General features: G+C 49.8%; 1 protein-coding gene across 2 annotated transcripts in view; it reads left to right on the top strand.

Annotated features, from left to right (window-relative positions):
* The window catches only part of Rassf4 (Ras association domain family member 4), a 45,919-nt gene extending 37,343 nt beyond the window's left edge, over nt 1-8,576 (top strand). The window contains exons 7-11 of one of the 2 annotated variants that reach the window (XM_004658057.2): nt 3,721-3,822; nt 4,017-4,068; nt 5,072-5,193; nt 5,951-6,048; nt 7,200-8,576. In XM_004658057.2, the coding sequence (XP_004658114.2) occupies nt 3,721-3,822; nt 4,017-4,068; nt 5,072-5,193; nt 5,951-6,048; nt 7,200-7,260 (435 nt within the window). In that variant the 3' untranslated portion in view covers nt 7,261-8,576. The remainder of the gene's footprint in view (nt 1-3,720; nt 3,823-4,016; nt 4,069-5,071; nt 5,194-5,950; nt 6,049-7,199) is intronic. The other variant, XM_045137451.1, reaches the window with a different exon arrangement.
* The last annotated feature ends 4,939 nt before the right edge of the window (nt 8,577-13,515 follow it).

Raw genomic sequence — 13,515 nt, 5'->3', positions numbered from 1 at the left:
TCAGCCTGTTACCCAAAGAGCAGATTTACCTGGGGAATGTGGATAAATCCTTCCAGTCAGCTGTGTTTCAGACATTTTTGGACAGTTGGTTCACACCTATGTGAGGGGAAGACCCCCAAAGAGAAACACTATGCAAAGGTCCTATAATGTTAGCACTAGAAAGATGTGGATCATGAGTTTGAGGACAGCCCGGACCACAAAGTGAGACGCTGGCTAAAACAAAACATAAACCTTCTTTTTCACTTTGACATCTATACACAAGCAACATTCTTGGAAACTCGAGCCACTGACAACAGCTTACAAAAGAATCCCGGGCATCAGCTCCCTAGGGAATCGGTTCCAAGTTTTATTTCTTAGAACTGCGCCGGAGTACATCACTTCATTGCTTTCCCAAACTGTTATGATTTACAGTCATGGTTTTTTACTAGCAGGCCCAGTCAGATGCTGTAACCATTCCCATTGCCTTGTGCTGGCCTCTTGGGCTCATTATGGCCTGCTGAGATGAGAAAGCAGCCCGAGGGACCTTTGTTCCCACTTGGAGTGAGTCGGTTTCATGCAGAATAAACAGTCTTGTTGACAAAGACTTTTCATCTCCCTGAAGTAGCCTGGCAACTTCTTTTCTGTTTCTTTGAATCAGAAGGCCCAAGCCTGCTTCCTGCGTAATATATAACCCAGTGTCCTTTTGCAGAATCCTTAGTCACTGTCCTTTCTTTCTAAATGGGTGACTGTGACCAGCTATTTAATCCCCGCCCCAATCCTGTTTCCTTTCTCACTAAAGAGAAATAGGTACAGGGCTGTTATTAGAATTCAATCAAAAAGTGTATGTAAAAACGCTTTGCAAGTTCAATGTGTGGCTAGTGTTCATGAAGGACTTATTAAGCCTTGTCAATTTTGTTCACAGGAACTCTTTGACTTACAATGAGATTGTGTCCTGATAAACCCATCATAGCACTTGCCTGGGACAGAACACCTAAGGAGATGATGGAAAAGAAAGGGTTTATGTTGGCTTACAGTTTTTTAAAGTTCTTTTTAAAAAAAAAAAACAAAAAACTTTATTTTTACTTATTTACTTAAGAGAGAAAGAGGCAGAGAGAGGGAGAGAAAGAATGGGCACGCCAGGGCCTCCAGCCACTGCAAACGAACTCTAGACGCATGCGCCCCCTTGTGCATCTAGCTTACATAGGTCCTGGGGAATTGAACCAAGGTCCTTTGGCTTCGCAGGCACATGCCTTAACAGCTAAGCCATCTCTCCAGCTTTCTGAGGGGAAGTTTCACCATGGTGGGAGCAGACACCTGGGTGTTGCATCTCCTCAGCAGCAGGGAGGGAGTAGGGAGAGTGGTCTTGCCGTACAGGCAAGCGCGGCTGGACTATAAAATCTGTCCCCCCTATGTAGTGACACACCCCCTCCAGCAAGGCTCTAGTCCCCAAAGGCTCCACCAGCTGGGGTTAAGCGTGATCCTTAATCACAAACACATGAGACCATGGGGGACATTTTACATTCAAACCAGCACACCCATCGTAAGTTGAAAACGTAAGGCAGAACTGTATCGAATACACCCAAACTACAGAATAGCATCACTCTGCAGCACAGCGCATCGTAGATGTTGTTTCCCATGTGGTCATGTGGCCAACTGGGCACTGTGATCACTGTTTCTGCCCAGCACTGAGAGAAGCGCACTGCTGCTTATTGCTAGCCCGTGGGAAAGCATTCAAATTCAGAATTGAAATGTGGTTTATGCTAAAAGCGTGCTTCTTCTGCACCATCATAAAGTTGAAAACTCATGAATATAGCATCCTAAGTGGGGACCACCGTATGATGTGTCACAGGAAAAGGCAAAACACCTGAAAAAACATAATATGCCCCCTCATACAAAACCTTTGTGGGGCTGAGGATGTAGCTCAGTTGGCAGAGTGCTTACCTGATAGGAATGAGATCCTGGATTCGGTTCCCAGCCCCACATAACCAGGCCTGATGACACATGAGTTCAAAGTTCTCTACAGCTACCTAGAAAGTTCAAGTCCAGCTTGGGACACATGAGAATCTATCTTAAAAAAAATCTAAACAGGCAAAAAAAACATTTGCAAAGAAGCCAGGAATGGTAGTACAAATTTGTAATCCAAGTGCCCCAGTACTTTTGAGGCAGAAACAGGAGAATTACAAGTGTGAGGCCAGCCTGGGCTACATAGCTAATTCAGGGCCACATAGCAAGACTCTGCCTCCAAAAACGAAAAGGCTCACAAACAATAGACTAGAGATGTACTATACCTCCATGATCACAAATACTTGCTTGCCTCTGGGGTTCAATCTCTCTCTCTCTCACATACACCATATATATATATATGCATACATATACATCATATACACAATCTGTTGGACCTGGTGGTTCTCACCTATAATCTTAGCACTCAGGAGGCTGAAGCAGGAAGAACTTGAGTTTGAAGCCAACCCAGATTACATAGTAAGTACCACACCAGTCTGAGCTACATGGTGAGACCCTCTCTAAAATAGCCGAGTGTGGTGATATATATCTGCCACCCAGCACTTCGTAGGCAAAGGCAAGAGAGTCACAAGTTTGAGGCTGGCCCAATCTACATAGCAAACTCCAGTGAGATATTGTGGACAGACCCTGCTCGAAAAAAAAAAAAAGAAAAGAAATCGAAAAGTAAATAAAAACTGTGAAGAACCTGGCGTGGGCTGGAATAGAGTGCTTGTAGGGCCTCCTGGCATCAAATGTCCCTCACAGCGAGAGGAGCTCCTCGTGGAATCATAGAGGCCAAGGGAAGCCTTGAGTATTCTGAACTAGAACCCTGCTTTGAAAAGGTGGCTCTCGGGCTGGAGAGATGGCCTAGTGGTTAAGCACTTGCCTGTGAAGCCTAAGGACCCCGGTTCGAGGTTCGATTCCCCAGGACCCACGTTAGCCAGATGCACGAGGGGGCACATGCATCTGGAGTTCATTTGCAGTGGCTGGAGGCCCTGGCGCACCCATTCTCTCTCTGTCTCTGTCTCTCTCTTTCTCTCCCTGCCTGTTGCTCTCAAATAAATAAATAAAAATAAACAAAAAAATTTTAAAAGAAAAGGTGGCGCTCACATTGGCATCTTCTCCTTAGGCAGATTATATTTCAGTAGGTCGACTTTGGAGTGAGAGAGGTAGAAAGACCAAGGTGGGACTTTATGGCAAGGAAGCCAGGCCAGACCACTTTGAAATTCAGGGTGCTGTACCAGGTGGTGTGTGTGGACAGCGGTGTGGGGAATGGCAGAGAAGAAAGAGGCCTGGGAGGAAGCTCCACACTGTGACTTAAGGAGCTCTGCTGGGCACCACTGGGCGCTTGTGGAGGAGCGTCCAGACCTGGGCAGATCTATTCACAAGTCAACAGACGCTTGTTGATTTCAGTCAATAGAAAGAGGGAAGGAGCGCTCCACTCTCCCCATCCCAGGATATTACTTCCAGGACCTGGGTATCCAGAGAGCTGTCTCTGATGGATGTGGAAGATATCAGGCATCTTCCTTAGTCTTCTGTGAGGACACACTGTTACCATTCCCTGAGCGCCCTCCCCCCACCCCCAGGTCTAGGAACAAAGTTCTTGGGCGTAGGTGTGTGGGAACGGGCAGCGGCAGGTGTTCCCAGAGCTGGTCCCCTGTTTCAGGGGTCTGCTCAGTGCCGTTGTGTTGGCGAAGCTCTCTGGGCCTGAGCCCTGAGCTATCTTCCTCCCCCACACAGACCTCCGTGTTCACTCCTGCCTATGGATCCGTGACCAATGTGCGGGTCAATAGTACCATGACCACCCAGCAGGTGCTCACACTCCTGCTGAACAAGTTCCGGGTAAGTCTCACTTTGCCTGGGATGCTGTCTTGGGGGCGGGACGTGGACTGGAAACGCTGGGGTTGGCTGACCTGGCTCCTTCAAAGAACCCACCGGGATTCCCTCTGCTAAGTGGATGGCCCTGGAATCTTAGGCAAAGGGGAGAGATGGTTCTCAACAGGCTACGGTCTTCTTTCCTGTGTTTGCCTGTGCAGGTGGAGGATGGCCCTAGTGAGTTTGCGCTGTACATCGTCCATGAGTCAGGGGGTAAGTGCCAGCATCCACTGTTTGTGTGGAAAGGCTCCCTGAGGGCCCTGGGCTGGCAGTCTTGTTGGCCACCTGCCCTTCTTTCCTTGTCCCATGTTGGGCCTCCTCCAGGCACTGTCCTTCCCACCCCAAACTCCCTTGCATTCTGGGAATTCCACCAAAACAGTGTGGGAAATACCGTCTCCAGCCTCTGCCTATGGAATAGCCATTCCCCAGCTCAGGGGTGGCTCAGACAGGAAGGTAAGGGTTCACCCCAGTGGCCACAACCTGGAGCCACTGCTATCAAAGCTGCGGGTTCCTCCACGGCACCTGGGCACCAGTGCCCTGTAACTGATCTGCTCCTGCGCCTCAGCTATGCTTTTCCTTCTGCCCACTTTGCCCTCATTCTGTCTGAGCTGCACCTTTGCTGAGTGGCACTGTAAGAGAGGGAAAACCCTTTCCCTCTACTTGGGCATGCCTAGAAATTAATAGGTCCGCAAGACCATGTGGGTCTTGTGAAAGAGCCATCACACATGCCCATCAAAGCTCCCAGGGATGAATCTTTGAAGGGTGTGTCTTGGCAAGAAAAGCAGCTTTCAGAGGAGTGGAGAGGGAAGGGGGAACGGCTGTGAATAGGGATCACAAAGATCCAGAGCTCATGAAGGCAAATTTTAGCAGCGCTCACTCTGCAGGTCCCTCTGCTGCCGTCTCTGGGCTAAGAAGGGACAAGAGTGATGTCTGGTGACTACTGTCCCTTGTAGAAATGGGAGGGGATGCCTTGGCAAATTTATGTCCTGCTTTTAGGCAAGTATGGGGTGGGTAAAGAGCTATTCTGGTATCTTGTTTCTAAGTTGCCTTGACATCAGATGTGGCGGGGGCGGGGAGCAGCTCTTCAGCCCTTCAGTGGGATCACACATCTCTTGAGGTATCAGATCCCTGGGTTCTGGCACATTCGCTTTGTATTATCTCCTGTCCTGGATGATTCTAATATCCCACACATTTTTTTAATTGCCTTTTATTTCAGAGCAGATAAAATTAAAGGACTGTGAGTACCCACTGATTTCCAGAATCCTGCATGGGCCCTGTGAGAAAATTGTCAAGATCTTTCTGATGGAGGCCGACTTGAGTGAGGAAGTCCCCCATGATGTGAGTGGGGCCGAGGTGGGGATGGTGGCCTGCTCTACAGGGAGAGACTGGGAGGCAATTTTGGGGCTCGTGAGGGCTCTGAAGGGGACCTTGGTCAAAGACCTGTTGGGCAGTATCTCCTGGGGCCTCACATCTGTCTGTCCTGTCAGTGACTCCCAGCTCCAGAACTGGCTTTAGGGAAAAGAACTGGGGTCCTAGCAAATCAGCTCTGTCGTTTTCCTCACAAGCAAGTTAAGACTTTTTCCTCCATTGGAGCATATTTTGTTGTCATTGCGTTCAAGGCTCATACAAGGGCTCTTGAACTTGGGCCGACTCGGGTCTCTGCAAGGGCAGGAGATGCTAAGCCGATGGTCACACAGTGAACATGTTTCCTCCTTCTGCCCAGAATAGGGTCTGGACCCTAGGGAGAAAGAAGGCCTGGTGACTATCTTCCTCAGCCTCTTCCCAAGGCTTGTAGTTTCACTTCATTGTTAGAAAACAGTGTGGTGTCCCACTCCCCCTGCCACTCCCCCAAGAACTCAGTGAGACAATGCTGCTTTTCCTAATATTCAGCTCAGTGTTTCCTCCCAGGGAGAATAGTTGCCTTTAAGATAAGAACAGTTCCCATTCCCCCATCACACAGAACGGAGCCAGCGCTGGGGGCAGGGTGGGAAGAGGGGAAGCTTCAGTGGATACAGGACTTGCAGCCACGAGGAAAAGGAAATCACACCTTAGGCTTCTAATTTAAAGCACATTTAAATGTTCTTGGATTTTCTAGGTCGCCCAGTACATTAAATTTGAAATGCCGGTGCTGGACAGTTTTGTTGAAAAGTTAAAAGAAGAGGAGGAGAGAGAAATAATCAAACTGACCATGAAGTAAGCAGCACTCAATCAGCCAGTCATGGGTCCTGACCATTAAGGGACACAGCTGTGCCCAGACAGGCAAGCTGGCTCCTCCCATGCATAAGCACCAGGGAGCCCTATAGGAAGGAGAGACCTGCCAGCTCTGGTTCCCTGCATCACCCTCCTGCCCTGGCTGGGTACTCTCAGCATTTTGAGATGTCAACCTTTGAAACATGGAGGGCAGGCACAGCCCAGCTTGAGCATCCTCCCCAGCAGAGGAGGACTCAAGTTTCAGGAAATGGCAGAAAAGGTGGGCACTAGGTCAGGTTTTTGAGTTCTGGTTACCCAAGTCTGGAAAAGCAGCCCCAGACAGGGGCCTGCCAGGTACAGTGCCTTTTGCAATGGCAGGAATTCCATGTCCATGGAAACCAGTGATGAGTAGAACTCCAGCTCCAGTTATGGTTCTCAAGGGACCAGTACAATGGAGAGGGGAGCAGGGGCCACCAAGGAAGCTATGCAAGGACCCACCATGTGAGGTTAGCCAGGCTGATTGATGGTCCTGGTGATCTTTCCGTGCCTCAGTGAGGTGCGGCATGGAGCAGAACATGAGGAGACCATTCGTCAAGGCCAGGGAAGGCAAGGACAGGCCACTGCACTGTGAAGGCTTGGGAGTAGGAACTGGTTTGGCCTCTGGCTTCTGGCTACATGGGTCTTAGAAAGCCACATCCACCCACAAACTTCTTTCTGTACAGTGGAGCTTGACAGAGAGATTCAGTACAGACCCTAGAGGGAACTACCCAAGGACTCAGGCCGCTATAGGGTTTAAGAGCTGGAAGGGCCCAAGGAATCACCTGGTGAGTCTATCCAGTGTGCAGAAAGGAATCTGAGGCCCAGGCTGAGGAAGGTTGCAGCTCGTGTTATTTGCAGAGCCTGGGCTGGAAGACAGCCCTACTGACGCCTGCTATAAGGCCCTGTCCACCCCTCCATACCCCCTACCACAGGGCTGTACACTGGCAGCCCTGCTGACCACGCCCCTACAAGGAGAGACCCTTCCTCTCCTCCTCCTGAGAGAGATTAGCCAGTTAGGAGCAGTGGTCTCCCAGGCCAGCCATCTGTGCACTCCCTCTGGTCATCTCCCTGTCCCTCCACCCTTAGTGAGCCCCTTTGGGTTTTTCTCCCTGTAGGTTCCAAGCCCTGCGTCTGACAATGCTGCAGCGCCTGGAGCAGCTGGTGGAGGCCAAGTAGCTGCCCAGCACCTGCCTCTTCTGACATCTGCGCCAGCAAATGTACATGGAGTTCTAGGGGCCCGGCCCTGACTGGTCACTGATAGATGGCCACTGCCTAAGGAACCTAGCACCCATGTCCACAGCATCGTGCATCTAGCCTTGGCTCCCTAGTGAGCATGAACACGAAGCAGACCCAGGCCTGAGGAGCCAGGAACTCACCAGTTAGGGTCTATGTATGAGGCTGGCCTAGGCAACAGATGGCCCCCAAACTGTGATCATAGCCATGTTGTATGGCTCAGTGACATGGCCAGTCTTTTTTATCTCTCCATCCCCTGAAAGATGGGCTTCACCTGCTTGCCCGGGGCCTGTTCCAGAATCCCTACCTGGCCACAAGCTTCTGTCCTCCTCATCCACATGAACCACAAGATCCTGCCCTTGCTTCACACTCCCATCCCCGCCTCAGGAACTCTGCTGGAGAGAACAGCAGCACACCACCACTTCACCATGGTGCCCCCAAGCCTCCTTTCATCGCTAGTCGGACCCCCACCCTGAGGCCAGAGATTAAGTCAGGAATACGACTACCAAAAATCCCACCATTCTCTCTACAGAAATCAGCCTTAACTTCTCAGTGAGAATGCTTAAAAGGAGCTGGCTGCAAGAAGCATGCCAATATAACAGAGCTAGGGAGCTGATCACAAAGCACTGAAAGAATTCTGGCTGGTGGCCGCTCCGGAGGGCAGTGCTCAGCTGCAGTCTCCACTGACCTGTGGATGCCTGTGTGTTTTTTGTCTTCTCTGAGCTTGGCTCCTCTCTGGTGGGCAGTGCTTCCTATCATAGCCTCAGAACGAGGAGAAAGGTCTGTTTGGGGACAAAGAGCTTTGAATTCTCTGGAGCCAAATACTGAACAACTTGTGTTTGTCGACTGATCAAGAATGTCTGGAATGAATGAGCAAGCTTTTGCAAAACTATGCAACAATTTATAACAGTCATGCGGGGGTGTCTAACGGAATAATCGAAAGACCAAGTTCTCTGGCTGCTGAGGTCTGTGGACAGTGGATTTAAACAGAATAATAATAAAGGCTTACAAAGAGAAGAGTCCCGTCTTTTGTGCATGTGGGAGCTGCTTATGGAACCCTGAAAACAGCAGCGCTGGGGAACGGTCATGCAGTGTGGGGCCACTGGTCAAGGTCGATGTGTCTGTCACACCAGGAGTCTCCAGACCCCAGCCCCATCTTCAGAGACGCACATCTACCAGGGACAGTCTGGCTGAGCCCTCTTGCCTCCTTTGGCAGTAGAGTTTCTTAGGTGTTCAATAAAGGTCTGACACGAGCGTCATACTTTCCTTTTCTTTTTTTTCCTCCGGCGTCTAACCCTGACTCCTTGCTGTAATCTTGGGAGCTCTTACTCTGCGGTATGAAAAGCTGAGGTTGGATGGACAAGCAACTGCCCTTGACATTGACAGGGCTCCTGTACTTCCACTCATGACCTGGGGAGTGGCATGGGGCCTGATGCAAGACTCCCATGCCCTTAACATAGAGAAGGAGTCACTGGTGATGGGTCTGCAAGTGACCCGAGTCACCCTGACTTGCAGGATTTTAGCGCCAGAAGTACACAAGGAATCTCTTCCCATGGGGGGCTCGGGAGAGAACAGAAATGAAACCGTAGCTCCCAATTCCTTTTCTTCTTTCTTATATTTACAACGTCAGGTGTAGGACTTCTGTATGCCCATTGTTCAGCAGAACTAAGCGGCCTGACTATTTTATGCAGGGGCCTATGCCGGGCCGTGGAGAGACAAAGATGAAACCCTGGTATCTCCTCATCAGGAGAAGCAGGCAGACACGGGGGAGCCAGCTAAGCTCCTGGGAAGGCGGACTGATCTTGAGCAGATGAATAAAGAAAAGGTATTTGGTATTTCAGGCCAAGAGCCGCCTGCCAGCCCAGAAGCAGGTCAGGGGCCCAACTCTGGTGAAGCCACTGACATAGGAAACCAAATGGGGAATGCCAGCCAGGTGACTTGGTTTTCATGGCTATTGAAATATATTTTTTTAATATTTTTTTAATTTTTTATTTATTTGAGAGCAACAGACACAGAGAGAAAGACAGATAGAGGGAGAGAGAGAGAATGGGCGTGCCAGGGCTTCCAGCCTCTGCAAACGAACTCCAGACGCGTGCGCCCCCTTGTGCATCTGGCTAACGTGGGACCTGGGGAACCGAGCCTTGAACCGGGGTCCTTAGGCTTCACAGGCAAGCGCTTAACCACTAAGCCATCTCTCCAGCCCTTGAAATATTATTTAAGGCAGTTTTAGGTAAGTGTCACTTTTGAAATGGACACTAGCAGAACTAATTCCTGAATGTTCTAATGAGAAGAAAAGCTCTGTTGAAAAGAAGAGTAAACTGGTCTCTTCTGCAACCATCGAAAGGGTTCACAAATCCGCATTAGCTCTTCAGAGGCTGTTGGAAAGCTGGCTGGTCCAGGGCACCCCAACACCAGATCACCTACTCCATACAGTGGTGGTATTTCTCATGTACTTCCTGGTACCGCATATAATGAACTACCTAAACCTGAAGTCAGAAAGTGCTGTCTACAGGGCCGGCCCGGCCCTCAGAGGCCAGCGAGAACAATAAACAGCCCAAGATGAAATCGCGATTGCAAAAGAACTGGGCTCAGGAAAAACAGACTTGTTTGTCCAGAACAAATGACCAGAAGGGGATCAAAACACAGCTTGTTTTTCTGCAGCGATAACCATATGCTGCCTGCTTGGCATGTTTACCAGAGAATGGATTAAAGACCTCAGTGTCAAAATAAAGCCATTCTCCCAGGACACACCTGTACCCTTATCCCAGAGAAGCAAGATTTACAGGTTTATGCACTGTGCTCGGGTTATTTGTGGAGGGCCTGGGACTCGGCCAAATGTGCCCGTGTGTAGGCATGGGCACCCTGCGCTGCAGAGCAGACAGGGGCAAGTCCTTATCCAGTGCAATCTGAGGAGAAAGCCCTGAGCCCCTCTATCCCTCAGTGATGAGCAGGCAGGAGAGCTGGTGGGTCAGAGCCAAACAGCTCCAAGCGTAAAAAAACAGCCAGATGCGCGCACTATATTTAGGCCTCGTGAGCTGCAGTTGTCTGGGCGTGAGCCAGCTGTCGACGTGCCTGGAGTCTTCACGGGTCGCAGGGCGGGGCTCTGCTTCCTCCTGTGGGGCCATAACAGGGAGGTAGTGTGCAGGCCCAAGAATGGGAATTCCCGGGGGTTTCCTTTTCCAGAGAGCCCAAAGGAAACAAAGCAAAGTCTCCGCTTATTGGACAAAGCCATTTCTTGTTCAGGGACCCCTGCTGCGAGGTCTGCTTTATGGGAGATCCCCCACTCAGGTTACTGCGCTTGACTGGCCCTGTCGCCCCTGCCCTGTGGAGCAGCAACGTTCTCTGAAGTAGAGCCTGTCTCTGTTTGTGTGCATGCATGTGTGTATGTGTGCGTGTGAGTACGCGCCTGAGGGCATGCCTGCACACACATGCAAAGGAACTCAGTCCAGGGAAGAAAACCCTAAGCCGGGGAAGCTGTCTAGCTAGGATACTTCTGAGCCTTTCAAATGCCAACCAACTCAGAGGAACAGTGACCCCTGCTGGGCAGTTCCCCAGAGAAACTTGCTGCTTTCCCGAGAAAGAAGCAAATCCCTGGGCTACTTAGCAGCACCCCAACACCTACCCCCTTCTGTATGCTTTTTCTTATTTATGACAGAGAGGAAGAGCAAGAGAGTGAGAGAGAGCGGGGTGAGTCTGAGAATTGGCATGTCATGGCCTTAGCCACAGTAAATGAACTCCAGATGTCTGTGCCACCTTGTGCGCATGCGCCACCTTGTGTGCATGCGCCACCTTGTGCAGCTGGCTTACATGGGCTCTGGGGAGTAGAACCTACGTCCTTACACTTTGCAGGCAAACGCCTTAACTGCTCAGCCACCTCTCTAGCCTTCCTGCATGCTTTTAAGGCCATGTGTGACCATGTGCAATAACTTAAGTTTGCTTAAAAACAACATGCAATCCCACACTTGGACTCCAAAGCCTGCCCCCTCGAAATGTGGGACTTTGGGGTGTTTCACAGAACTTGGTCATGGTGTATGAGCATCAAAGGTAGAAGGTTCCATGAGACACAGGAAGACACACAGACCCTGGAGAGCACAAAATGTCATGTAATATGGACTTGCAGACAGAAGCACGATTTGGTTGGCAGCAAGGCAAGAGGATCCCCATACCCCAAACAGGTGTAAAAGGTCTATACACTAGGCTAGACAGAGGTAGGCCACAACCAGCCGGAATGTGCAGGCCTCTCCCCCAAACCATCAGTATGCCCGGCATCAGTGAAGAAACGGGGCTGGGAGTGCGTGAGCCCCAACAAGCATGCCTGGCTGGCTGACTGTCTTCATAGCTTTGTTGTAGAGGGCTTGTGACCGCCAGGTCACCTGGTATGCAGCATGGTGGTTACAGTCAAGATGCCCGTGAGTAGGTCAAACTGGATCCTACACTGGGCAAGGTATTTGCCTCCATTTCCACGTAAGTAAGATGAGGGTAATAACGGCCCCCGTATCTCAAAGTGGGCAGGAAGTATAGCTTTACTTGGGCAATACCACCCGAAATGGCAGCACCATAAGAACATTGTCCTCTCTCAAATGCAATGTGGGACTGTGTGGCTGTGGTGGGCTCACAGGACTCTGACCTACGTGTCTCTCAGTGTAGTTCCCAGGCTGAAGGAGCAGCCTCTTCTTGGGACATGTTTCTCTCTCCCTCTCTCTCTCTCTCTCTCTCTCTCTCTCTCAATCTCTCTCTCTCTCTCCATATATATATATATGCACACACACATACATATGGGCTGGGAGGATTGCTTAGTGGTTCAGGTGCTTGCCTGCAAAGTCAAAGGAACTAGATTCAATTTTCCAGGACCCACATAATCCAGATGCACAAGGGAGTGCATGCAGCATGCAGCATGCATCTGGAGTTCACTTGAAGTGGCTGGAGGCCCTGGTGCACCCATTCTCTCTCTTCCTCTCTCTCTTCCTCTCTCTCACTTGCTCACTCACTCTCTCTCTAAAATAAATAAATAAATTTAATATATTTTATTTTTATTTATTTATTGGTGACAGAAGGAGGCAGAGAAAGAGAATGAGCATGCCAGGGCCTCCAACCATTGCAAACAAACTCCAGATGCATGTGCCACCTTGTGCATCTGGCTTACATGGGTACTGGGGAACCAAACCTGGGTCCTTTGGCTTCTCAGGCAAGTGCCTTAACTGCTAAGCCATCCCTCCGGGCCAAACATGTTATTCTTGAAGCAGAGGGAAAGAACAGAATTCTGGTGAAAATGTGTTTCAAAGCTGCTTCTGGACCATGGTATATCTGATATCCACTCACATGTTTGGCAAAGGCGAGTCACATGGTAAATGTCTATGCAGCACTTACTTTCTCATTGCTGGAAAAAACACATCTCACCAGAAGAAGCTTACTGAAGGACAGGATTTGTTTCAGCTCACGGTTTTGAGGGGAAGTTTCATTTCATCATGTTAGGGCATACAGAGTGGACAGACAGCAGGACATCACATCTAGTCACATCATCTGAGAGGAGGCAGCAAGAGTTAGCCAGCTCTGAACACACGGGGGGGGGGGTGGACTGAAACACCCCAAGGTCCCACCCCAGTGACACGCCTTCTCCAGCAAGGCTCCGTTAGCTAGAGATTAAGTATGAGGCTTATTCACACACACGTGAGGCTAAAAGGGACATTTTACCTTCAAGCATCAGTCCACATCTGTGGATGTGAATGTCATTCACAAGGGCCACTCAGAGTCACATCTCAATAAGCAAAAAAATAAAAGTCAGGGATGGGTGGCCCAAATGGGCAGGAACAGTCATACTGTGGGACCATGAGATATCCTCCAAGTTCTACAAACAGTGCCTGGCACACAGTAAACATCTGGTAAGTGTTACCTATTATTATACAAATCAATGGTTTGAAGACTTAAGCCCTGCTTGTTTATTCTCTTTTCCACTTTCCCTTAAATCCCCTTTAGATTCTTTCCTAGCCCTGGACTCTGTCCACTCTTACATCCTACACCATCCATCCTGGGCTACCATGCCCCTTTATTTCCTGAAATTCACATCCTTCCTTTTAAAAAGATCCATCATTCTTTCCCTGGTCCTCTAATCTGCATATATCTGGACCTTCTGCAGCTGGCCCAGGCCAATTGTTTTCAAGTATGGGGCAAAGGGTTGTGATAGTCAGGCTCAGTCACTGG

The sequence above is a fragment of the Jaculus jaculus genome, chromosome 18, assembly GCF_020740685.1.
Source record: "Jaculus jaculus isolate mJacJac1 chromosome 18, mJacJac1.mat.Y.cur, whole genome shotgun sequence".
NCBI lineage: Eukaryota > Metazoa > Chordata > Mammalia > Rodentia > Dipodidae > Jaculus > Jaculus jaculus.
This window is presented reverse-complemented; position numbering and strand designations above follow the sequence as displayed.